This window comes from Hordeum vulgare, chromosome 4H (assembly GCF_904849725.1).
Source record: "Hordeum vulgare subsp. vulgare chromosome 4H, MorexV3_pseudomolecules_assembly, whole genome shotgun sequence".
NCBI lineage: Eukaryota > Viridiplantae > Streptophyta > Magnoliopsida > Poales > Poaceae > Hordeum > Hordeum vulgare.
This window is the reverse complement of record NC_058521.1, coordinates 53,114,698-53,142,179: the sequence shown is the minus strand read 5'-3', so window position 1 is coordinate 53,142,179 and position 27,482 is coordinate 53,114,698. Positions and strand designations below refer to the sequence as shown.

General features: G+C 43.3%; 1 protein-coding gene and 1 non-coding gene across 3 annotated transcripts; both read left to right on the top strand.

Annotated features, from left to right (window-relative positions):
* The first annotated feature begins 2,233 nt into the window (after positions 1-2,233).
* On the top strand, positions 2,234-16,890 carry LOC123447846 (serine carboxypeptidase-like 19). 2 transcript variants are annotated; one of them, XM_045124544.1, is made up of 12 exons: positions 2,234-2,460; positions 2,562-2,907; positions 3,897-3,999; positions 4,084-4,121; positions 4,324-4,425; positions 4,542-4,625; positions 4,825-4,977; positions 15,228-15,299; positions 15,397-15,518; positions 15,733-15,846; positions 16,051-16,096; positions 16,733-16,890. In XM_045124544.1, the coding sequence occupies exons 1-12, from the start codon at positions 2,246-2,248 to the stop codon at positions 16,814-16,816; spliced, it is 1,479 nt and encodes a 492-aa protein (XP_044980479.1). In that variant the 5' UTR covers positions 2,234-2,245; the 3' UTR covers positions 16,817-16,890. The 2 variants fall into 2 exon arrangements, with proteins under 2 accessions (XP_044980479.1, XP_044980480.1); XM_045124545.1 differs by lacking the exons at positions 3,897-3,999; positions 4,084-4,121.
* LOC123451574 lies at positions 10,461-10,596 on the top strand. The gene has a single exon (XR_006632414.1). It is a non-coding gene; the product is annotated as a small nucleolar RNA Z247 (small nucleolar RNA).
* Positions 16,891-27,482: the final 10,592 nt, after the last annotated feature.

Genomic DNA, 27,482 nt, shown 5'->3' with positions numbered 1-27,482 from the left:
CTCTGCATTTTATTTTTTGGTTTTATTATTCTCTTTTTTAGTTTGTTGGTTACCTTTTTCGTCCTTCTATTTTATTTGTAATGCCTCTCCTTTTCTTATTTTTTGTGGACATTTTTATCAAATCCATCAACTTTCTTTTTATTTCATGTATTTTTAGTGCACTGGCTTTTTTTAAACATCTTGAACTTTTTTAAATGCATGATATTTTTTCTCGTAGGTTTTTTAAACAATTCTTAATTTTATCTTTTTTTTGAATTTTTCAAACTTTTTTTTTCAAATTTTCAAACTTCTTTTCATATCCATGAAATTTTCTGAAATTTGTGAAGATTTTTCAATTTTAAAAATTTCAAATTGTTGTCAAATATGTGTGGACTCTTTTCAAATTTCTATTTTTCTACATTAGGAAAAATCAATGGTCAATTTTCAGATGGTCATGTGGTCAACGAGTCAACTTGTCAACCAGTTACTTTAAATGTGCGCCCCGTATGAAATCGCCCTTAATCAACGCTTTAAGTTTTTGAAATGGGCTGGTCCGTACAGAGACGGGGCCGCATGGGGAGGGCATTCCGATCGACGCTTTATTTTCCTTTCTTTTTATTTGTTTTAAAACATGTTCGTGGGTTTTAGAACATTGGCTTTAACCAGATTTGTTTTTTTCTTTTATTTTATAATATTTTTTCGTTCTTCCCATTTTATTTTTCACTATTTCCATTTTTATATTGTGAATAATTGTTTTAACATTTGTTTATTTCATGATCATTTTTGTAAACAGGTGAATAATTATTTAATTCACGAACTTATTTTTCCACGTATGTGAACATTTTTTGAATCGTGTACATTTTCTTAATTTGCGAACATGTTTTGTAGAGTATTTTGAATTTGTAAAGATTATGTGAATTTTTGCACATTTTTTTGAATTTAAGAACACTCTTTTTGGAATTTTGCGAATATTGTTTATAGACTCACCAACCTCTTTTACAAATTTACGGATTGTTTTGAAAGTTCTGAATTTTCAAAGTCTAAAACATTTTTCAAAAGTTATGAACATTTTTAAATCGTTAATATTTTTTTTGATTCGTGTACCTTTTGAGGTCCCGAATATTTTTTGATCCTCGAGTACTGTTTAAATTCACCATTTTGTTTTGGAACATGTGAAAAATATATGATTTTCCAAATGTTTCTTCATCATGAACATTTGTTTTGAATTTATGAATGTATTTTCAAATTCTCGAACATTTTTTGAATGCAATTTTTTTAAAATTTCACATTATTTTTAAAATTTTGGACTTTTTGGAAATCCTGAATTATTATAACGAATATCAAAAATGAAAAATGAAAAACAGGGGTGACTCGCATAGCAGATGGGTCTGAATACAAGTGTGGGCCAGGTGGAGGGAGGCTGCGCGTTTGTGTGTCACGAAGCTCGGTGTGCATCAAATAGTAGCTCCCTTTTAGGCTTTTAGCTACTGTCTCGCTATAAGCAAGACATAGACCGTATTCAGAGATCCTTTAGGTTTCAGCTCCACCAACTACATAGATAAATTTGACCCGAACGCTTAGAAGATACAATTTGACGGGAGGATTTCCACCATCATGGTCTTTCAAATGCATTTTTTTTTTGCGTGCCTTGTCATCAAGAACCGAGTTTGGACTGCGGACCGTCTCCAAAGTAGGGATTGACCCAACTGTGACCTTTGTCAGCTTTGCAAAAAAGAGCCTGAAATTGTGGCACACATCCTCTTCAGGTACAGGTACTCATTGAGAATCTGCTGCCATTCCGAAACTGTGGCACACATCCTCTTCATTCTGAAACTGTGGTCCGTGTATGCCTAAAAAGTAGTACAGTAGTAGATGCGGTTGCACTTCGCTCATCGTGAACGATTCCTGACACACACACACACACACACACACCACGGACCATTGCCCTGCTCCACGGCGGAACCGGCCATGCTTCGCCGCTTCAAGGGCCGTATATACGTACTCACTTCAGAAGAAGGCGGCACGTGGTTGGTGTTGCTCCGTCACAGACGTGCTGTCTGCCTCGCGCGCGCATCCTGTCCGTCTCCGCCTCTCTCCGGTACCGCTACCGGAAAACACTGGAAAAGACCCACGAGATGCACACCGTCTTTATCTGATCCGTGACGTACATGTGCTGCCAGACTTTCTCAACTACTCCTATTCCGTGGTACGTATACTGTACTAGTATTAAACGAAGTCAGCGGCTGGCAATCAGGTGGAGCAACCGATGGAGGTCCGAACGGCCAGGGGAGCAAGTCTCCATCGGGAAACCATGGAGGCGCAGGTGTCTCGGCCCCTGCGGCTCGTCTTCCTCCTCCTCCTCTGCCTCTTCTCCGCTCTGCCGCGCGGCTGCCCCTTCCTCCTCGCCGCCGACGCGGCCCCGACGCTCGTCGCCGGCCTTCCGGGCTTCGACGGCCCCCTCCCGTTCCGGCTTGAGACCGGGTACGTACGTACGCACGCACGCATTCCTCGGTCCTACTAGCTACTTACTGCATTGCAAGCCCACTCGCGCGCTCACAAGCTCCTTGTCCATGCCATGGCAGGTACGTGACCGTGGACGAGCAGAACGGCTCGGAGCTCTTCTACTACTTCATCGAGTCGGAGGGCGACCCGCGGCGCGACCCGGTCGTCGTCTGGCTCACCGGCGGCGACCGCTGCAGCGTCCTCAGCGCGCTGCTGTTCGAGATAGGGCCGTTGAGATTGATCGGAGAGCCCTACAACGGTACCGTGCCGCGGCTGCGGTACCACCCCTACGCATGGACCAAGGTTGCCAGTGTCCTGTTCGTGGACTCGCCGGTCGGCGCCGGCTTCTCCTTCTCCCGGGACCCCAGAGGCTATGACGTTGGAGAAGTCTCTTCTTCGCTGCAGCTCAAGAAGTTCCTCACCAAGGTATGCAAAGGAAAACGGTCCGCTTTCCTTCCCCGGAACCCTAGTTTCTTCTCCGGCTCCGGCAAGCTTGCCGCCCCTGAAGTTGGTCTGCCTTGGTAGCCTGTTTTTTAAAATGGGTTCGTGTCTAGTGCTAAACTCCCATCATGGCCTCAATTACACACACAAAAGCTCGTCTCACGGAGAAATCCCCAAGGTCTCCTTTGGTTCATATGATAGGATTATTATAGGAATAGGAAACTTGTAGGAAATGAGATGACATGCATCTCAAATCCTATGAGTAGAATTAGGAAAAGAGATGTCATTTGGTTCACATCATAGGAATTTTTCCATTAAGTCTAGGCTCTGTTTTATTTTCCTTTGAAATGTGAAGGATAGGAACCAATCATATGTAGAAATTGGAATGCACTAATTCCTATAAATTAAAGGGCTCTAAAGAAAAAAAATCTACAAAAATCCTATCCTATAGAATTCCAGTGAAAATCCTCCAAACCAAAGGAGGCCTAAATTTGCCCCGCTTGTTCATCGCCACTGACCGCGTCTAGAACAAGGTTCACTACGTGGCGGATGATGGGGTTTTCGGTAAAGGTCACTTTATTACTTAAAAGGTGCGGTCTATGAGGCTGATGGGGACGACACATTTGGCAGCCGGATGGAGCGATTCAAAAGCACGCATAGGGAGTTCATCGACGCGCGGCAGACCGTAGGGTGAAGGAATATGACATGGTGTCGCCGTGCAATTGACACTTTGTCCTGAAAACCCGATCAACAATCTTTGGTTAAGAGGTTTTGTAGACCTCAGAACTTTTTTGCTGGGGTTGTTAAGTGATCCGAACCAAAATATGGGGTAAAGTAAGCGTCGCAAATAGCTACAGGGAGAAAAGGGCATTTTGTATGGAAATTTGTTGCTATTTGCCCGAGGGATCGATGGATACCAGAGGACAAAGAACAAAATTGCGTAGTTACAACTTTGTATTTATCATTTTAATCAGTGGTTCACCGAGCATCCTGATTACCTCCCAAATCCTTTCTACATCGGAGGAGACTCATCCGGCGGAAAGATCGTTCCATTTCTCGCACAGAAGATATCAGAGGGTATGTTGCACCGATGAGGCGTTTAAGGTCCTTTGGAAAAACAGATAGTTTATTCATGCTTAAATACTGGTATGTTTTTTTCAGATATTGAAGCTGGAATGAGGCCGTTAATTAATCTTAAGGTGCTCTAAATTCACACCGTATCGTTTCCTTATGTAATAGTTTGGTTGTTTGCATCCTCGATGTCTGGACAACCTGTTTGATATCGTATTGATGCAGAGATCGAATGTAATTGATATCTTCTTGATATTAATATATTTTCTTTATCGAGAAAACTTTAGCTGCCATAATCCCAACCTGACCACAATTTGTATTGTTGAGCAGGGCTATCTGGTCGGCAACCCGGCTACTGGTGAAAGCATTGATTATGGATCTAGAGTGCCATTTCTTCATGGAGTGGGCATCATTTCCGATCAATTGTATGAGGTGATTAATTAGGCATGCCTCCAACACATTCACCTATGGACCTGCAGTTTACTACTTGCGCCTATATGAGGTTTGTTAATTATGTCTCCATGTGCTTGCATGTGATCGATCTTTAGACGATAACGGAGCACTGCCAAGGGGAAGATTATAACAACCCCAAGAATGTGCTCTGCGCTCAAGCTTTGTACAGGTTCAGCCAAGTAAGGATATAACTACTTGGACTTTCTCCCTCTTCTTTCGTATACAAATCAAGTGAAAATTAATGATACAAGTATCCCTCTCTCGAGCATGCCATTCTCCAGTGTTTGACTCTGTATAATAACTTACTATATGGTTCTGTTAATCTGTTTGACGCATTAATATGTTCTTTTGAACCAACTAATTGATGTTCCACTGCAGCTGTGGAATGAAATTTCGCATCCACACATTTTGTACAAAAGGTGTGTTTATGCGTCTTCCGGACCAGGTAACGGGGATACAGAAAGAAAGATCCTGAAGGAGGAAACAGGAGTGCTGAAACATCAACCTCCTCGTCCTCCAATGGATTGCCAAGTAAGTCCATGTGAAATAATCGTTTTTTTAGAAAAGAAAGGTTACCTCCTGCCTCTGCATCAACACGATGCATATTGCCCCTTTATTAAAATAAACAAACGGATCTCGGTTCAACATAGTCTTTGACATAGCAGTAAATAAGTAAAGGTAAGACAAAAAGTGCCACAACCGGCAAAACAGGCCTAGATGCCTAACCATCTATCCTATTACTGGACCGTCATCCAAACTGGTTGAAGATATCCCGTGCTACCATCTCCCATCGGGTAGACCCAGTAATCAAAGGCTCCCTGGTTTCCGCAGGAGTGAGTAATGACCATGTACGGATCAATGCCGCAACTCTGTGAAGTACCTACAAAAAATGTATATATGTATGTCTGTCAAAAACCACATCATTCCTACAGTTCCATATAGCCCAAAGAGGTGCACAATCTCCAATACGAATGTGTCTGGCAATAATCATATCAACTCCATCTAGCCACGTTCCAAATAACGTGTCAATGCTATCCGGAGGTACAATGTTGAAGCTATACGCACCGTCTGCCAAAGAACTCTCGTAAGTAGACATTGGAGAAAGAGGTGTGTAATGTTCTCTTCGTTATCACAAAAGCTACATCGAGTACTTTCCCTCCAATTACGTTTAGCCAAATTATCCTTAGTTAGAATCACCTTCTTGTGCACAAACCACATGAAGACCTTGATCCTTAAGGGTACCTTGACTCTCCAAATATTAATGGATTTTGGGATAGTAGTCGTGTCAATAAGATTTAGATACATCGATTTGACCGTAAATATTCCATTACTTGTAAGCTTTCAATGCACCCTATCAGGTTCCTCTGATAACTGGATATCCATGAGCCTCCTCACAAGGTGTAGCCATTCCGCCCAGCGATGGTCTATTAATGACCGTCTGAATTGGATATTTAGAGGATTTGACTGAAGTACTGTGGCAACGTACGCCTCCTTGCGTTGCACAATATTATAGAGAGTTGGATACTGAACGACCAGAGGCATCTCCCCCCATTATGAATCCTCCTAGAATCTCATACCCTCACCGTTTCCAAGAATAAATTTGGTTTTATGGAAGAAGGTTGACCTTACTCTCATCAATCCCTTCCAGAATGATGAATCATTGGATCTGACTTTTACCTGGGATAAGGTTTTAGAATGTAGGTACTTTTATCTGAAATAATCGTATGAAGACCAAATTACAACCAGATGTTTCATTTGTATGGGTTCTTCTATCAAATGCTGCATTGAAGTTTATCAGTGACCCAGACGGTCAGTAGTTTGAGAGAGTTAAACTTACTATTTCTGGAGTACTATCGGTCATTTGTATCGAGACACCAGTTTTTTTTTTAGAAAAGGAGGCCTTGCCCCGGCCTCTGCATCGAGAGATGCATGCAGCCCTATATTAACCAAACAAAGTCTTCACAAAGTACAGAAGTGACGAAAGCAAAAAAGAGTTGCAATAAAAAGATACATGGCGAACAGTGCGCCGAAGCCGGAAGTGGCTAAAAGATGTAGATGTCTAAACACCTATCCTATTAATATGACGCCATCCAAACCGGTTGAAGATACCCTGTACTACCATCTCCCAACAGACACACCCAGTAACCATAGGCTCCCTGGCTGCCACAGGAGTTAGTAACGACCATGTGCGGATCAGTGCAGTAGTTCTGAAGATAACCTGCAGAAAGTGAATATCACGTAGTCTGTTAAAAACCAAATCATTTCTGCTATTCCATAAAGCCCATAAAAGAGCACATGCTCCGACACAAATAGATTTGGCCAATTGAACATCGACTCCCTGTAACCACGTTCCAAATAACGAGTTCAAGTTAACAGGAGGAGGGATGTTAAAAGTAATGTGAATTGAGCGCCAAACAAGTTTAGCCATAGGACAATCGAGAAAGAGGTGCTGAATACTCTCTACCCTTGGACAAAAGCTACATCTGGGGCTACCTTTCCAATTCCGTTTTGCCAGATTATCCTTTGTTAAAATAACTCCCTTGTGAAGAAACCACAAGAAAACTTTAACTCTAAGAGGCACTCTGACCTTCCAAATATGCTGGGTTTTTGGAATAGGTACGGAATCAATGAGATCAGAATACATGGATTTAGCCGTAAACATCCCATTCGATGTTAAACTCCAAGAAATTCGATCAATCCTGTCAGAAAGATTAACCTCCATTAACCTTCTAACCAGATGCAACCAGGAGACCCATCTATCACCAATTAAAGATCTACGGAATTGAATATTAAGGGGTATCTCACGAAATACCGCGGCAACGGACACTTGTCGACGTTGGGCAATATGGTACAGTCGCGGGTATTGAAGAGCTAAAGGCGAATCTCCTAGCCAGGAATCTTCCCAGAATCTGGTCAATTCACCATTACCAATGATAAACCTCGATCTTTTGAAAAATGAGTTTTTCACCCGCATCAGACCCTTCCAGAACGGCGAGTGTAGTGGTCTAGCCGTAACCTGAGATAAAGTTTTGGAGTGAAGGTACTTGTTCGTCAAAATTTGTACCCACATCCCTTCGGATTCCATAGATAATCGAAACAGCCACTTGCTGAGAAGACATCTATTTTTGGTCTCCAAATTTTCAATTCCTAAACCTCCTTGTTCTTTGGGGTGACAAATAATATCCCATTTAGCCAGCCTATACTTAGTTGAGACCTCATCACTTTGCCAGAAAAAACGGGAACGGTAGAAATCCAATCTTTTTCGCACTCCCAGAGGTACCTCAAAAAAAGATAGGAGAAACATCGGCATGCTTGTTAATACTGAATTGACAAGCACTAACCTACCTCCGTAAGAAAGGAGCTTACCTTTCCAACTACTAAGTTTCTTTTCAAACCGTTCCTCAATGCATTTCCACTCAGCATTGGAAAGTTTACGGTGATGAATGGGAATTCCTAAGTACGTAAAAGGTAAATCCCCAGCCACACACCCAAATAGCTGATTATAAATATGTTGTTGGTTTTTGGCTTCACCAAAACAAAACAACTCACTTTTATTGAAATTTATCTTCAGCCCAAATAGCTGTTCAAAAAGGCAAAGGATGAGCTTAAGATTCTTAGCTTTCACTAGACCATGCTCCATAAAGAGTATCGTATCATCAGCATATTGTAGAATAGAGACACCCCCCATCCACCAAATGAGGTACTAGTCCACCTACAAGGTCCTTTTCATTAGCTCTCTTAATCAAAAGAGCCAACATATCCACAACAATATTGAATAGAATAGGAGACATTGGATCCCTTTGTCTTAGCCCCTTAAGTGTCTGGAAGAAGTGACCAATGTCATCATTGACCTTGATCCCGACACTCCCTCTTGTAATAAAGGAATCTATGTGCTTTCGCCATAGCTCATCGAACCCCTTCATCCGCAAGGTTTTTTGCAAAAAGGACCATTTGACTTTATCATAGGCCTTTTCGAAATCCACTTTGAAGATCACTCCGTTAAGTTTCTTTGAGTGAATTTCGTGCAGAGTCTCATGAAGGACCACTACCCCTTCAAGGATATTACGCCCAGGCATAAATGCGGTTTGCGAAGATTGCACCACTGAATGTGCCATCTTAGTTAGTCCATCCGTTCCAACCTTTGTGAATATTTTGAAACTAGCATTAAGCAAACATATAGGGCGAAACTGCTCAATACGGGTCGCCCCTTCCTTCTTTGGTATCAACGTTATAGTACCAAAATTTAGATGGAAGAGTTGTAGGTTACCAGCAAACAGATCATCAAACATTGCCATAAGATCCGCCTTGATGATATGCTAGCAGTTTTTGTAAAACTCCACCAGAAACCCATCAGGACTAGGGGCTTTGCCACTCTTCAAACCTCCAATCGCATCAAGCACCTCTTTCTCCGAAAAAGGAGCAGATAAAGACTCATTGTCGGCCTCACCGACTTGAGAAATATCTGCTACCTGGTGCTCGTCCATAGTCACAAAACCATCATGATGAGCACCAAGAAGCTGTTTATAATAATTTGAGATGTACAATTTTAAGTTCTCGTGACCTACTATTGTACCCTCATCCTGTTCAAGCTGCACTATCCTTTTCTTCCTGTGTTTGCCATTGGCTACTAAGTGAAAAAACTTGGTGTTATTATCCCCATGGATGATTGCTCTAACTTTGGCTCTATTCGCCCACTTAATTTCCTCCTCTCTAAGAAGAGTACGAAGCCTTTGTTCGGCCTCAAATCTGAGATGACGTTCGTTCTCATCCAGCAAACAGCACTCAGCCTTTCGATCGAGCTCATCTATAAATTTAATGAGCCTCTCCCGCTCATCTTTATAGGTCCCCGAGACATGCTTAGCCCAACCACGAAGGTATTGTCTTAGATGTCTAATTTTATTTTGCCATCGTTCCACATTAGATGCTCCACCCGAAGTCCTATTCCATTCCCTGGCAATCATCTCCATGAAGCCCTCCCTTAAAAACCAGCTGGACTCGAAAGAGAAGCTGTCTCGATTACCCATATGCAATGCATCCCCTGTATCCAACAGAAGGGGAGTGTGATCGGAGATCGCACGTTGAAGTGCACGCACAGTAACCAAAGGGAATTTCTGTTCCCAATCAACACTAGTAAGAACTCTATCCAACTTTTCAAAAGTTTGATTAGGAAGGGAATTCGATATCAAACTGGTACAAGGAACTAAAGTTGTAACTTGTAAGTCCGAGCTGACTGATCTGTTGCACGTTATATTAGGTCAGTCTGCCATGTTAAACTGATTGAGATATCGTATGTAGATAGGATACTTGTGTACCAAGTTAGGATAGACTTTCGGTTAGAATCTATCTCTAGTTTAAACTGAATATCTCTATCTCTATCTCCTTGTATTCAAACTACTTGTATGCATATCTCAGGGTTGCGCCTGCCTATATAAACACGTAACCGTCGCCCTAACCGGTACGACGCTTCTAGCTATTTCCACATGGTAATCAGAGCCAATCTCTTCCATCACATCTAGAGTTTAGTCACAGCTATCATGGCCACCTCCGCCGCCGCCAACTCTGGTTTCTCTGGCCAAGTCACCGAGCGGCTTACCCGAGCAAACTACATCCTATGGCGAGCCCAGATCGTGCCGCAGCTCAGAGGTGCCGGCTACTTCGGATATGTGGATGGAGCCACACCGGAGCCAGCCAGGGAGGTCGTCACCAAGGACAAGGACGGGAAGGAAATCTTCATCGTCAACCCTCTCCACTCCATCTGGTTTCGAGAGGATCAACAGGTACTAGGCTACCTGCTGAACAATCTGTCTAAAGAGGTTCTGGTGCAGGTCACATCAATCTCCCATGCGCATGAACTTTGGACAGCACTGGCTAGCATGTTCTCCTCCCAGTCGCTGTCCAAGGTGAACAATATTCGCATCTCTCTGGCCAATGCCCAGAAGGGGACACAAACGGTGGCCGCCTACTTCGCGCATATGCGATCACTCGCCGACGAACTTGCCGCGGCGGGAAAACCTCTTCTCGATGACGAGTTGATCTCGTACATCCTTGCTGGACTCGACATGGAGTACCAGCCGCTCGTCTCCGCCCTCGACGCACGCACCACGCCGGTCTCCTTTGAAGAGCTCTATGCCCAGATGAGCAACTTCGACCAGCATGTCGCGCTCTACCAGGGCACGGGCTCTGGCAGTGGATTCAAATCCTCTGCCAATGCTGCTTCACGTGGTCGAGGCGGTGGCAACTCTCGCTACCGTGGATCGCCACGCAAAGGGAAAAGCACCAACGACAGCAACCGCGACGGCGCAAACTCCCGCAGCAACAACAACATCAACGACAGGCCCTCCTACACCAACACAAGGGGCTGTCGTAACTCCAACAACAGGTCACGGCCAGATGCCATCCGGTGCCAGATCTGTGGCAAACCGGGGCACTCGGCCAAGGACTGTTGGTACCGCTTTGAAGATGACGACAACTCATCTCAGGACGACAAGGTCGCCGGCGGAGCTGAGGCCTCGTATGGGGTCGATACAAACTGGTACGTGGACAGTGGTGCAACTAACCACATCACTGGCGAGCTGGAGAAAGTAACCATGCGGGAGAAGTACCGTGGCCAAGATCAAATCCATGCTGCAAACGGAGAAGGTATGAGAATTAGTCACATTGGTCACTCAATTATTAAAACCCCCCATCGAAAACTCCATCTCAGAAAAATCCTGCACGTACCCAAAGCCTCAATGAGCCTTCTCTCTGTTCATCGCATTGCACTTGACAATCATGTCTTCCTCGAGTTTCACCCTTTTTTCTTTTTGATCAAGGATCAGGCCACGAAGAAAATCCTATACAGAGGTAGATGCGTGCGAGGACTCTACCCGTTGATTCCCGAGCTTAGAAGGCTTCGTAGGCGTGTGTGTGGTGTCGTGAAGGTGTCCTCAACAAGGTGGCATGATCTCTTAGGGCATGCATGTTTCCCATTAGTTCAACGTGTGCTTAGGAAAAATAAGCTCTCATATGTCGAAGAGCATAATTCTGAAACAATCTGTGATTCGTGTCAAAAGGCCAAGAGCCATCAATTACTCTATCCTATTTCTACAAGTGTGTCCACAAAACCATTGCAACTTATCTTTTCTGATGTTTGGGGTCCTGCACCCTCCTCTGTTGGTCGATACACTTATTATGTTAGTTTTATTGATGACTATAGCAAATACTCATGGATCTATCTTCTTAAGAAACGATCCTATGTATTCCAAGTCTTTGAAAACTTTCAAGCACTCGTTGAACGCAAATTTGATAGCAAGATTATTGTTGTCCAATCAGATTGGGGAGGGGAATATGAAAAATTAAACTCCTTCTTCCAAAAACTAGGTATATCCCACCATGTCTCTTGCCCACATGCCCATCAACAAAATGGGTCTGCTGAACGCAAGCATAGACACATTGTTGAGGTAGGGCTTGCCCTACTTGCACGTGCATCCATGCCCCTAAAATATTGGGATGAAGCTTTTCTTACTGCCGTGCACCTCATCAATATTATGCCTAGTAGAGTTATCAACTATGAAACTCCCACGGAAAAACTCCTTCATGCCAAACCAGCCTACAATTCCCTTCGTGTTTTTGGTTGTGCTTGCTGGCCAAACCTTAGACCATACAATAATCGCAAGCTCATGTTCCGCTCCATACAGTGTGTCTTCATTTGGTACAGTGCCCAACACAAAGGTGTCAAATGCCTTGATGTCTCCACTGGTAGAGTTTATATTTCTCGAGATGTAGTGTTTGATGAAACAAAATTTCCTTTTGTTGATCTCAACCCCAACGCCGGTGCACTACTTCGCCAAGAAATCCTTCTTCTTCCAGGGGAAAATAATTGTGCTGATCCACTGTTGACTAACCCTCTTACAAGTTTCTCTGAGAATTGTGATGCTGCAGAAAAAAATTCAGGTGCAAATACGGCCGCACCAGTGCAAACGGATGACACTCCAGTGCATTATCGCATGTGCCTCCCGCAGGGGAGCAAATCCTCCTCGGGATCGGAACCGCAACAGCAACAACAGCCTAGCGCATCTTCTCCGGGATCTGTGCAGCCGCCGGTTGTCAGGATCCCCCTTGATGGCCCCGCCTGCTCTTCTGTTGGCGACACGTGGGCCGCGGTTCCCCTACAGCCGACTGGGTCCGGCGCGGCTGGATCCCCTGCGCCCATGCAGCCTTCGCCTGGGGCTGGCGCGGGCGGATCTTCTGCGGCACCCATGCAGTCTCCCCTTGCTCGCTGGCCAACTGCCCCGAGCCACGTCTACGTGAGGCGCGACGCAACTGCCCCAGCGCGCGCCACAACTGCCCCAGCAACCACTTCTCCTCCTGGTGCCGACGCGCACCTCGAGGAGGATACTGTCCAGAGAGGACCAGCTCCAGGATCCTCTGTACCGGCATCTCCATCAGCACAAAACGATGCTGATTTTTCCTCACCGCCACGGACACGTCTCCAAAAAGGGGTAATTAAGGCTGTCAACTATAAGCACATTACAAAGTTTGGCTTGGCATGCTCCACAGGTGAACCTCGTACCCTTCAAGAGGCTTTTGATGACACTCGATGGAAACAAGCAATGGAGGAGGAGTACATGGCTCTTCAGAGAAATAAAACATGGCATCTTGTTCCCCCACAGCAAGGTAAAAATTTAATTGATTGCAAGTGGGTTTTCAGGATCAAAAGAAAGTCTGATGGAACTATAGATCGTTACAAAGCTAGGCTTGTTGCAAAGGGTTTCAAACAAAGATATGGTATAGATTATGAAGATACCTTTAGCCCTATTGTAAAAGCAGCAACCATTCGCCTTGTTTTATCCATTGTTGTTTCCAAGGGTTGGTGTCTTAAGCAACTAGATGTGCAGAATGCGTTTCTTCATGGTGTTCTGGAAGAAGATGTGTATATGAGACAACCTCCTGGGTTTGAAGACAAAACTTCACCTTATCATGTGTGCAAACTTGATAAAGCTCTCTATGGATTGAAACAAGCTCCTAGGGCTTGGTACTCACGCCTCAGTCACAAATTACAAACTCTTGGATTTGCTCCATCTAAGTCTGATACATCATTGTTCATTTATAAGCGGTTAAACACATATATATTTGTGCTTATCTATGTTGATGACATCATTGTTACTAGCTCTTCCAATGAGGCAGTTGCAGGCCTTCTGAAAGAATTAAAAGCTGAATTTGCTTTGAAAGATCTAGGAGACTTGCATTATTTCTTGGGAATTGAGGTCAAGAAAAATGGAAATGACCTTCATCTATCTCAAGAAAAGTATGCTGTTGATCTAGTAAAAAGAGCTGGTTTACAGGGATGCAAACCATCACCAACACCCTTATCTAGCTCTGAAAAACTAGCACTTACTGAAGGAATTCTTTTGAATCAAGAGGATAGCACTAACTACAGAAGCCTGGTAGGTGCACTTCAGTACTTGACTCTTACAAGGCCAGATATTTCCTTTGCTGTTAATAAAGTCTGTCAGTTCCTTCATGCTCCCACTGATATTCATTGGACTGCTGCCAAGCGTATAGTTAGATATGTGAAATATACCTTGGGCACTGGTCTTACATTCAACAAATCTTCATCTACCCTAGTCAGTGCATTTTCTGATTCAGATTGGACAGGTTGTGTGGATGACAGACGATCAACTGGTGGTTTTGCTGTATTCTTTGGACCTAACCTTATTTCTTGGTGTGCAAAGAAACAAGCAACAGTATCCAGATCTAGCACAGAGGCAGAGTACAAAGCTTTGGCAAATGCTACAGCATAAATTATTTGGGTTCAGTCCTTACTTAGAGAGCTTGGAGTTAAACTGACTCAAGCCCCATGCTTGTGGTGTGACAATCTTGGAGCCACTTATCTTGCAGCTAATCCAGTATTTCATGCTAGGACAAAGCATATAGAAATTGACTTTCATTTTGTCAGGGAAAGAGTTGCAAGCAAACAATTGGATATTCGTTTTATTCACTCCAGAGATCAGGTTGCAGATGGCTTTACTAAAGCCTTGCCTACTCGCAGTTTTGAGGAGTTCAAACGTAATCTCAACTTGACCAAGTTGTGATTAAGGGAGGATGTTAAACTGATTGAGATATCGTATGTAGATAGGATACTTGTGTACCAAGTTAGGATAGACTTTCGGTTAGAATCTATCTCTAGTTTAAACTGAATATATCTATCTCTATCTCCTTGTATTCAAACTACTTGTATGCATATCTCAGGGTTGCGCCTGCCTATATAAACACGTAACCGTCGCCCTAACCGGTACGACGCTTCTAGCTATTTCCACATGCCAAACTGAAGTTCAGTCAGACAAGCTGGTCGTTCAATCATAGGCCGAAACAGTATGTTGTAAGTAATGGGCATTCAATCAGTACCTTGGAGTTAAGGTTCATATTATCAGTCGTTTCGTATTAGCCTGTATATGAGGTGTAAGACTATAAATATCTCTGTTGAACATTAATTTTCAAAGTCCCCCGTATCCATGGACTAGTGATGTTCAGGTATGGTTATGAACATTGGTCGATTATTGTCCATTAGTAATATAAGAACACACCAGCTCTATGGAAGGATTATATTTAGATGTAATACTAAAAGTATGTTGTGATATTGGTGCAATTATGAAGACGTATCAACTATGATATGTTCACGTACTCATTCCACTACACTTGTGCAAATCTATCTGTTGTTATCTACTTAGGTGCAATTATTAAGATGTTGTTACATGGCCAAAAGTTATTTTCAAATCCGGTTCATTTTTTTCCATCTACAGACCTATGGTAATTACTTGTCATATTTTTGGGCTAACAACAACCTCACTAGGAAAGCCCTTGGGATCAAGAAGGTAAGCTACTAATTTTCTCCCCGGGGAGAAATTTCATCTTGGGTATTTACATCGAAATTTTACCTTTCTGGTTTGACTCTATACGCCATTTAATTAGGGTAGCAAGGATGAATGGGTGAGGTGCCACGAGCGAGATCTACCTTATTCTTTGGACATCAAGAGCACAATCAAGTATCATCGTAATATGACGTTAAGAGGTTATCGTGCGTTAGTATACAGGTAAACATCTTATAATAAATGTGTGCTTTATACTTCCTCCGTCACAAAATAAGTGTCGCTGCTTTAGTACAAAATTTGCGTCACTTATTTGGAACAAAGGGAGTACTTATTTTGCTGAACTGCAGGCACAATTGTGCAGAACGGTATTAGCATAAATACATAAAAAGAGATTTCCGTGTGTCATGTTATAACCTCATCTATCTTTGATGTACAGTGGAGACCATGATGCTGTTATACCGTTTCTGGGTACACAGTCTTGGGTGCGATCACTCAATTTCCCCATTGTGGATGAGTGGAGGGCCTGGCATCTAGATGGACAGTCCGCAGGGTGAGAATTATTTATATGATAAGTTGTGAGATATTGCTCCATGATTGGTGTTGTATTACTCCTCGTTCCATAATTCTTGTCATTGTTTCAGTTCGAATTTAAACTAAAACAATGACAAGAATTATGGGACAGAGGGAGTATATTCTACTAGTATATAGATTGCTTTGGATAAGTATACTTATTTGAAATATAATGTGTCTCCAGGTTCACCATAACATACACAAATAACCTGACGTTTGCTACGGTGAAGGTAACATGATATATATCTCTGCCTTTCATTTCCGAGACCGCAGAAGTTTGACATATATACAAAATTGTCTCCAGATGGATTTAGAATTGTCATAGGACGGTTCAAATTAAACTTCCTTTCTAGTCATCCCAATTTGACTACCACTGAAAACATAAGAACTATACATCTGATGCACCATATAATCATGTCAATGGTAATATTGTATATTACTCCAGTATTGTTAAATGAGCCCATGTCTTTGGAGCCTGTTTTTAAAAATGGAAATCAAAGAGCACATTTATAATTTTAAAGAAAAACCAAAGAAAGTCCGACAAGTATACATACTCACACTAAGTACAGGTAAAATTTCACAGAATATATGCTTATTTGCGGGATACAAAAAGAAAAGACCAATATGCGGATATATAATAGTTGTGCTATTCGCTACTATAGATCACCGGAAAAAAACAATTGCAACCCACAATGGATATTCATGAAAATTTACCATGATGTAGATCATACCTATATGTACATGTGGGATAATTTCAAAATTTTCTGGAACTTCTAAATATGATTTTTTTTGAAAGGTCTAAATATGATTTTGTTTGTTTGTTTGCTTTGACATCTCTCTTTCCTAACACATTTTTCTTAATGTAGAACGCTGGACACACTGCACCAGAGTTCGAACCAGAGAGATGCCTCGCTATGTTCACGCGTTGGGTTTCCCACGAGTCGCTCTGACTAATGTATGGATAAAAGGAATCGTGCAAGGATGTGAATTATTATAGTATTTCATTTTTTGGATATGTTGCATACATGAACTACTCGTGGCAACCGCCAAACCCAAGGAAGATTGTTCCTATGCTCCAGGAGGTCGGTGCTTCATGCCATGGCACCAACCCTCCCGAAGCGGTTGCAGCAGAGAATATCATACGAAAACCAACATTCGGTGAAAATCGATAAAAACCACAAGAAAAATATGTTTTAAAGTTACGAAAAAATCTAAAAAAAAAATAGATGTTAAGAGGATGATGTTTTATTGTGACGCAAAATTTCAAACTAAAACACATTACGAGATGTGAGCTACGAAAAAGACAAAATCAGCTTTGAATAGTGTCAAATAGTACTGTCACTATTCAACGTTGAATTTTGTCCTTTTGGTAGTTCACATCTGGTGATGTGTTTCAACTTGAAATTTTGTGTGGCAATAAAACATCATCATCTTAAAATCTCATATTTTTTTAATGATTTTATGTAACTTTAAAATATGTTTTGCATGAAGTTTTTATTGAATGTTGGTTTCCATATGATATTCTCCCGGTGTTGAATTGGCCCGGGCGTCCGGCGGCCTCGTTCGACGGATGCGGGCGGGGTGGCAGCCCGCCCTCCCTGCTCTAGCGTGGGTGGTTCTATGGTGGTGAGCGCCGGTTGTGGCTCTTGCCTGTTTGCCTTGGTAGTCGACGAGGATGGCGGTGGACCTACACAGCGATGTCGTATTCGCGTTGTGGAGGTGTGCGGGCCAATCTGTGTTGGGGAACGTCGCATGGGAAACAAAAATTTTCCTACGCGCACGAAGACCTATCATGGTGATGTCCATCTACGAGAGGGGATGAGTGATCTACGTACCCTTGTAGACCGTACAGCAGAAGCGTTAGAGAACGCGGTTGATGTAGTGGAACGTCCTCACGTCCCTCGATCCGCCTCGCGAACAATCCCATGATCAGTCCCACGATCTAGTACCGAACGGACGGCACCTCCGCGTTCAGCACACGTACAGCTCGACGATGATCTCGGCCTTCTTGATCCAGCAAGAGAGACGGAGAGATAGAAGAGTTCTCCGGCAGCGTGACGGCGCTCCGGAGGTTGGTGATGACCTTGTCTCAGCAGGGCTCCGCCCGAGCTCCGCAGAAACGCGATCTAGAGGAAAAACTGTGGAGGTATGTGGTCGGGCTGCCATGGAAAAGTCGTCTCAAATCAGCCCTAAAACCTCCGTATATATAGGTGGGAGGGAGGGGACCTTGCCTTGGGGCTCAAGGAGCCCCAAGGGGGTCAGCCGAGTCCAAGGGGGAGGACTCTCCCCCCCAAAACCGAGTTGGACTAGGTTTGGTGGGAGGGAGTTGTTGGAAATATGCCCTAGAGGAAATAATAAATTAGTTATTATTATATTTCTTAGTTCATGATCATCGTTTATTATCCATTCTATAATTGTATTGATTGGAAACACAATACTTGTGTGGATACATAGACAAAACACTGTCCCTAGTAAGCCTCTAGTTGACTAGCTCGTTGATCAAAGATGGTCAAGGTTTCCTGGCCATAGGCAAGTGTTGTCACTTGATAACGGGATCACATCATTAGGAGAATCATGTGATGGACTAGACCCAAACTAATAGACGTAGCATGTTGATCGTGTCATTTTGTTGCTACTGTTTTCTGCGTGTCAAGTATTTGTTCCTATGACCATGAGATCATATAACTCACGGACACCGGAGGAATGCTTTGTGTGTATCAAACATCGCAACGTAACTGGGTGACTTTAAAGATGCTCTACAGGTATCTCCGAAGGTGTTCGTTGAGTTAGTATAGATCGAGACTGGGATTTGTCACTCCGTGTGACGGAGAGGTATCTCGGGGCCCACTCGGTAATACAACATCACACACAAGCCTTGCAAGAAATGTAACTTAATGTAAGTTGCGGGATCTTGTATTACGGAACAATTAAAGAGACTTGCCGGTAAACGAGATTGAAATAGGTATGCGAATACTGACGATCGAATCTCGGGCAAGTAACATACCGAAGGACAAAGGGAATGACATACAGGATTATATGAATCCTTGGCACTGAGGTTCAAACGATAAGATCTTCGTAGAATATGTAGGATCCAATATGGGCATCCAGGTCCCGCTATTGGATATTGACCGAGGAGTCTCTCGGGTCATGTCTACATAGTTCTCGAACCCGCAGGGTCTGCACACTTAAGGTTCGACGTTGTTTTATGCGTATTTGAGTTATATGGCTGGTTACCGAATGTTGTTCGGAGTCCCGGATGAGATCACGGACGTCACGAGGGTTTCCGGAATGGTCCGGAAACGAAGATTGATATATAGGATGACCTCATTTGGTTACCGGAAGGTTTTCGTGCATTACCGGACAAGTTTCGGGCTCATCGGTAGTGTACCGGGAGTGCCGGGAGGGGTGCCGGGGACCATCGGGAGGGGTGTCACGCCCCAAGGGGTCTCATGGGCTATGGGAAGAGATAAACCAGCCCCTAGTGGGCTGGAATAAGTTCCCACTAAGGCCCATAAGGTTTGAGAAGGAAAAAACACAAGGTGGAAAGAGTTTCCAAGTGGGAAGGTGGAATCCTACTCCAAGTAGGATTGGAGTAGGACTCCTCCACCTCCAATTTCGGCCAAACCTTTAGGTTTTGAGGCTGCCTCCTCCCCTCCCTACATGCGTAGATGTCTTCTCGAGTAGAATACAAAAGTTTTTGTGGGCGGTGATGTGCGTTTTGCTGCCCTCCTTAGTCTTTTCTTGATTCCGCGGTATTGTTGGATTGAAGCGGCTTGGACCGACATTACTCGTACGCTTACGAGAGACTGGTTTCATCGCTACGAGTAACCCCGTTGCTCAAAGATGACTGGCAAGTGTCGGTTTCTCCAACTTTAGTTGAATCGGATTTGACCGAGGAGGTCCTTGGATGAGGTTAAATAGCAACTCATATATCTCCGTTGTGGTGTTTGTGTAAGTAAGATGCGATCCTACTAGATACCCATGGTCACCACGTAAAACATGCAACAACAAAATTAGAGGACGTCTAACTTGTTTTTGCAGGGTATGCTTGTGATGTGATATGGCCAACGATGTGATGTGATATATTGGATGTATGAGATGATCATGTTGTAATAGATAATATCGACTTGCACGTCGATGGTACAGCAACCGGCAGGAGCCATAGGGTTGTCTTTATAACTAACGTTTGTGCTTGCAGATGCGTTTACTATTTTGCTAGGACGTAGCTTTAGTAGTAATAGCATGAGTAGCACGACAACCCCGATGGCGACACGTTGATGGAGATCATGATGATGGAGATCATGGTGTGACGCCGGTGACAAGAAGATCGTGCCGGTGCTTTGGTGATGGAGATCAAGAAGCCGGTGATGATGGCCATATCATGTCACTTATAAATTGCATGTGATGTTAATCCTTTTATGCACCTTATTTTGCTTAGAACGACGGTAGCATTATGAGGTGATCTCTCACTAAAATTTCAAGACGAAATTGTGTTCTCCCCGACTGTGCACCGTTGCTACAGTTCGTCGTTTCGAGACACCACGTGATGATCGGGTGTGATAGACTCAACGTTCACATACAACGGGTGCAAAACAGTTGCGCACGCGGAACACTCGGGTTAAGCTTGACGAGCCTAGCATGTGCAGACATGGCCTCGGAACACATGAGACCGAAAGGTCGATCATGAATCATATAGTTGATATGATTAGCATAGGGATGCTTACCACTGAAACTATACTCAACTCACGTGATGATCGGACTTGGGATAGTGTAAGTGGATCATGAACCACTCAAATGACTAGAGAGATGTACCTTTTGAGTGGGAGTTCTTAAGTAATATGATTAATTGAACTAATTGTCATGAACATAGTCTAATGGTCTTTGCGAATTACGATGTAGCTTGCGCTATAGCTCTACTATTTTTTATATGTTCCTAGAGAAAATTTAGTTGAAAGTTGATAGTAGCAAACTTTGAAGAGGATTGTCCTCGTTGCTACGCAGAAGGCTTATGTCCTTAATGCACCACTCGGTGTGCTGCACCTCGAGCGTCGTCTATGGATGCTATGAACATCCGACATACACGTTTCTGATGACTACACGATAGTTCAGTGCAAAATACTTAATGGCTTAGAAGCAAGGCGCCGAAAACGTTGTAAAACGTCACGGAACATAAGTGATGTTCTAAAGAGATGAAATTGTGATTTCATGCTTGTGCCCTTGTTAAGAGGTACGAGACCTCCAACAAGATTCTTTGTCCATGAAGTAAAGGAGAAAAGCTCAATCATTGAGCGTGTGCTCAGATTGTCTGAGTACGACAATCACTTGAATCAAGTGGGAGTTAATCTTCCAGATGAGATAGTGATGGTTCTCCAAAGTCACTGCCACCAAGCTATGAGAGCTTCGTGATGAACTATAACATATCAAGGATAGATACAATGATCCTTGAGCGATTCGCGATGTTTGACACTGCGAAAGTAGAAATCAAGAAGGAGCATCAGTAGTTGATGGTTTGTAAAACCACTAAGTTTCAAGAAAGGCAAGGGCTAGAAGGGATACTTCGCGAAACGGCAAAACAGTTGCTGCACTAATGAAGAGACCCAAGATTAAACCCAAACCCGAGACTAAGTGCTTCTGTAATGAGGGGAACAGTCACTGAGGCGGAGCAACTCTAGATACTTGGTAGATAAGAAAGCTGGCAAAAGTCGAAAGAAGTATATTTTATATACATGATGTTGATGTGTACTTTACTAGTACTCCTAGTAGCATGAGGGTATTGGATACCGGTTTGGTTGCTAAGTGATTAGTAACACGAAATGAAAGCTACGGCATAAACGGAGACTAGCTAAAGGCGAGGTGACGATACGTGTTGGAAGTGTTTCCAAGGTTGATATGATCAAACGTCGCACGCTCCCTCTACCATCGGGAGTGGTGTTAAACCTAACTAATTGTTATTTGGTGCTTGCGTTAAGCATGAACATGATTGGATCGTGTTTATTGCAATACGATTATTCATTTAAAGAGAATAATGGTTACTCTATTTTCTTGAATAATCACCTTCAATGGTTTATTGAATCTCGATCGTAGTGTTACACATGTTCATGATATTGGTGCCAAAAGATACGAGTTGATGATGATAGTACCACTTACTTGTGGCACTGCCGCTTGAGTCATGTTAGTATAAATTGCATGAAGAGGTTCCATGCTGATGGATCTTTGTACTCACCTGATTTCGAATCACTAGTAACATGCGAATCATACCACATGAGCAAGGCCTTGTTTTCATTGAGATGAAATAAGATATTAACTTGTTGGAAGTGATACAATTTGTTGTATGCAGTCCAATGGGTGCTGAGGCACGCAGTGGATATCACTATATTCTTACTTCACTGACGATTTGAGTAGATACAAGAGTATTTACTTAATGAATCACAAGTCTAAAATGTTGAAAAGTTCAATTCCGTTTCAGAGTGAAGTTCGTCGTAACAAGAGGATAAACTGTCTACGATATGATCATGGAAATGAATATCTGAGTTACGAGTTTTGGTACACAGTTAAGACAATGTGGAAATTGTTTCGCAGTTCATGCCACCTGGAACATCATAGTGTGATGATGTGTCTGGACGTCATAGCCACGCACTATTTGGTATGGTGCATACTATGATGTCTCTTATCGAATTACCACTATCGTTTATGGGTTATGCATTAGAGACAACCGCACTCACTTTAAATAGGGCACCACGTATTTCCGTTGAGATGACACAGTATAGACTGAGGTTTGGAGAAATCTAAACTGTCGTTTCTTGAAAGTTTGGGGTTTCGACACTTATGTGAAAAAGTTTCAGTCTGATAAGCTCGAACCCAAAGCGGATAAATGCATCTTCATAGGATATCCAAAACAGTTGGGTACATCTCCTATCTCAGATCCGAAAGCAAAGTGTTTGTTTCTAGAAACGGATCCTTTCTCGAGGAAAGGTTTCTCTCGAAAGAATTGAGTGGGAGGGTAGTAGAACTTGATGAGGTTATTGAACCATCACTTCAACCAGTGTGTAGCAGGGCACAGGAAGTTGTTCATGTGGCGCCTACACCAATTGAAGTGGAAGCTGATGATGATGATCATTGAGCTTCGAATCAAGTTACTACAAACCTCGTAGGTCGACAAGGTCGCGTACTGCTGCAGAGTAGTACGGTAACCCTGTCTTGGAGGTCATGTTGTTGAGCAACAGTGAACCTACGAGTTATGGAGAAAGCGATGGTGGGCCCAAAATCCGACAAATGGCTGGAAGCCATGAAATCCGAGAGAGGATCCATGTGTGAAAACAAAGTGTAGACTTTGGTAGAACTACTTGATGGTCATAGGACTATTGAGTAAAAATGGATCTTTAAAAGAAGACAGACGATGATGATGATAAGTCACTATTAAGAAAAGCTCGACTTGTCGCAAAGATGTTTTCGATAAGATCAAACAGTTGACTATGATGAGACTTTCTCACTCGTAGCGATGCTAAAAGTCTGTTAGAATTATGTTAGTTGTTGATGCATTATTTATGAAATATTGCACGTAGGATGTCAAAACATTGTTTTCTCGACGGTTTCCTTGAGCAAACATTGTATGTGATACAACCAGAAGGTTTTGTCGATCCTAAAGATACTAGCAAGTATGCAAGCTCCAGTGATCCTTCAATGGACTGGTGCAAGCATCTCGGAGTTGGAATATACACTTTGATGAGATGATCAAAGATTTTGGGTTTGTACAAGGTTTATGAGAAACTTGTATTTCCAAAGAAGTGAGTGGGAGCACTTTAGAATTTCTGATAGGTATATGTGGTTGACATATTGTGGATCAGAAGTAATGTAGAATTTCTGTAAAGCATACAAGGTTGTTTGAAAGAAGTTTTCAAAGGAGTACCTGGGTTACGCTACTTGAACGTTGAGCATCAAAGATCTATGGAGATAGATCGAAAGCGCTTAATAGAAGTTTCAACAAGATGCATGCCTTGACAAGTTTTTGAAAGAGTTCAAAATAGACCAGCAAAGAAGGAGTTCTTGGTTGCGTTGTGAGGTGTGAATTTGAGTAAGACTCAAAACCCGACCACGGCAGAATAAAGAGAATAGACGAAGGTCGTCTTCTATGCCTTAGCCGTAGAATCTAAAGTATGCCATGCTGTGTACCGCACCTGAAGTGTGCCTTGACTCAAAGTATGTTGAGAGGTACAGAGAGTGATCCATGATTGAATCACTAGCAGTGGTCGAAATTTATCCTTAGTAACTAATGGACTAAGGAATTTTTCTCGATTATGGAGGTGGTTAAAGAGTTTGTCGTAAAGGGTTATGTCAATGCAAGCTTTGACACTAATCCGGATAACTATGAGTAGTGAAACGGATTCGTATAGTAGAGTAGATATTTGGAGCATTTCCGAATAGCACGTAGTAGCAGCATCTATAAGATGACATAAAGATTTGTAAAGAACGCACGAATCTGAAAGTTTCAAAACCGTTGACTAAAACCTCTCTCACGAGCAAGACGTGATCAGACCCCATAACTATATGGGTGTTGGATTCGTTGGAATCACATGGTGATGTGAACTAGATTATTGACTCTAGTGCAAGTGGGAGACTGTTGGAAATATGCCCTAGAGGAAATAATAAATTAGTTATTATTATATTTCTTAGTTCATGATAATCGTTTATTATCCATGCTATAATTGTATTGATTGGAAACACAATACTTGTGTGGATACATAGACAAAACACTGTCCCTAGTAAGCCTCTAGTTGACTAGCTCGTTGATCAAAGATGGTCAAGGTTTCCTGGCCATAGGCAAGTGTTGTCACTTGATAACGGGATCACATCATTAGGAGAATCATGTGATGGACTAGACCCAAACTAATAGACGTAGCATGTTGATCGTGTCATTTTGTTGCTACTGTTTTCTGCGTGTCAAGTATTTGTTCCTATGACCATGAGATCATATAACTCACGGACACCGGAGGAATGCTTTGTGTGTATCAAACGTCGCAACGTAACTGGCTGACTATAAAGATGTTGGAATTATGCCCTAGAGGCAATAATAAATGTATAGTTATTATTATAATTCCTGTATCAAGATAATAGTTTATTATCCATGCTATAATTGTATTGAATGAAGACTCATTTACATGTGTGGATACATAGACAAAACACCGTCCCTAGCATGCCTCTAGTTGGCTAGCCAGTTGATCGATGATAGTCAGTGTCTTCTGATTATGAACAAGGTGTTGTTGCTTGATAACTGGATCACGTCATTGGGAGAATCACGTGATGGACTAGACCCAAACTAATAGACGTAGCATGTTGATCGTGTCATTTTGTTGCTACTATTTTATGCGTGTCAAGTATTTATTCCTATGACCATGAGATCATATAACTCACTGACACCGGAGGAATACTTTGTGTGTATCAAACGTCGCAACGTAACCGGGTGACTATAAATATGCTCTACAGGTATCTCCGAAGGTGTTAGTTTAGTTAGTATGGATCAAGACTGGGATTTGTCACTCCGTGTGACGGAGAGGTATCTCGGGGCCCACTCGGTAATACTAAATCACACACAAGCCTTGCAAGCAATGTAACTTAGTGTAAGTTGCGGGATCTTGTATTACAGAACGAGTAAAGAGACTTGCTGGTAAACGAGATTGAAATAGGTATGCGGATACTGACGATCGAATCTCGGGCAAGTAACATATCGAAGGACAAAGGGAATGACATACGGGATTATACGAATCCTTGGCACTGAGGTTCAAACGATAAAGATCTTCGTAGAATATGTAGGATCCAATATGGGCATCCAGGTCCCGCTATTGGATATTGACCAAGGAGTCTCTCGGGTCATGTCTACATAGTTCTCGAACCCGCAGGGTCTGCACACTTAAGGTTCGACGTTGTTTTATGCGTATTTGAGTTATATAGTTGGTTACCGAATGTTGTTCGGAGTCCCGGATGAGATCACAGACGTCACGAGGGTTTCCGGAATGGTCCGGAAACGAAGATTGATATATAGGATGACCTCATTTGATTACCGGAAGGTTTTCGGAGTTACCGGGAATGTACCGGGAATGACGAATGGGTTCCAGGAGTTCACCGGGGGGGGGGGGGGGGGGCAACCCACCCCGGGGAAGCCCATAGGCTTTGGGGAGACACACCAGCCCTTAGTGGGCTGGTGGGACAGCCCCAAGGAGGCCTATGCGCCAAGAGAAAGAAATCAAAGGAAAAGAAAAAAAAAAGAGGGAAGAAGTGGGAAGGGAGGGGGACTCCTCCCACCAAACCAAGTCCAACTCGGTTTGGGGGGGGGGAGTCCTCCCCCCCTTGGATCGGCCGACCCCTTGGGAGTCCCTTTGACCCCAAGGCAAGGTCCCCCTCCCTCCTCCTATATATATGGGGCTTTTAGGGCAGATTTGAGACGACTTTCTCACGGCTGCCCGACCACATACCTCCATAGTTTTTCCTCTAGATCGCGTTTCTGCGGAGCTCGGGCGGAGCCCTGCTGAGACAAGGTCATCACCAACCTCCGGAGCACTGTCACGCTGCCGGAGAACTCTTCTACCTCTCCGTCTCTCTTGCTGGATCAAGAAGGCCGAGATCATCGTCGAGCTGTACGTGTGCTGAACGCGGAGGTGTCGTTCGTTCGGTACTAGATCGTGGGACTGATCGCGGGATTGTTCGCGGGGCGGATCGAGGGACGTGAGGACGTTCCACTACATCAACCGCGTTCTCTAACGCTTCTGCTGTACGATCTACAAGGGTACGTAGATCACTCATCCCCTCTCGTAGATGGATATCACCATGATAGGTCTTCGTGCACGTAGGAAATTTTTTGTTTCCCATGCGACGTTCCCCAACAAAAGATGCTCTACAGGTATCTCCGAAGGTGTTCGTTGAGTTAGTATAGATCGAGACTGGGATTTGTCACTCCGTGTGACGGAGAGGTATCTCGGGGCCCACTCGGTAATACTAAATCACACACAAGCCTTGCAAGCAATGTAACTTAGTGTAAGTTGCGGGATCTTGTATTACAGAACGAGTAAAGAGACTTGCTGGTAAACGAGATTGAAATAGGTATGCGGATACTGACGATCGAATCTCGGGCAAGTAACATATCGAAGGACAAAGGGAATGACATACGGGATTATACGAATCCTTGGCACTGAGGTTCAAACGATAAAGATCTTCGTAGAATATGTAGGATCCAATATGGGCATCCAGGTCCCGCTATTGGATATTGACCAAGGAGTCTCTCGGGTCATGTCTACATAGTTCTCGAACCCGCAGGGTCTGCACACTTAAGGTTCGACGTTGTTTTATGCGTATTTGAGTTATATAGTTGGTTACCGAATGTTGTTCGGAGTCCCGGATGAGATCACAGACGTCACGAGGGTTTCCGGAATGGTCCGGAAACGAAGATTGATATATAGGATGACCTCATTTGATTACCGGAAGGTTTTCGGAGTTACCGGGAATGTACCGGGAATGACGAATGGGTTCCGGGAGTTCACCGGGGGGGGGGGGCAACCCACCCCGGGGAAGCCCATAGGCTTTGGGGAGACACACCAGCCCTTAGTGGGCTGGTGGGACAGCCCCAAG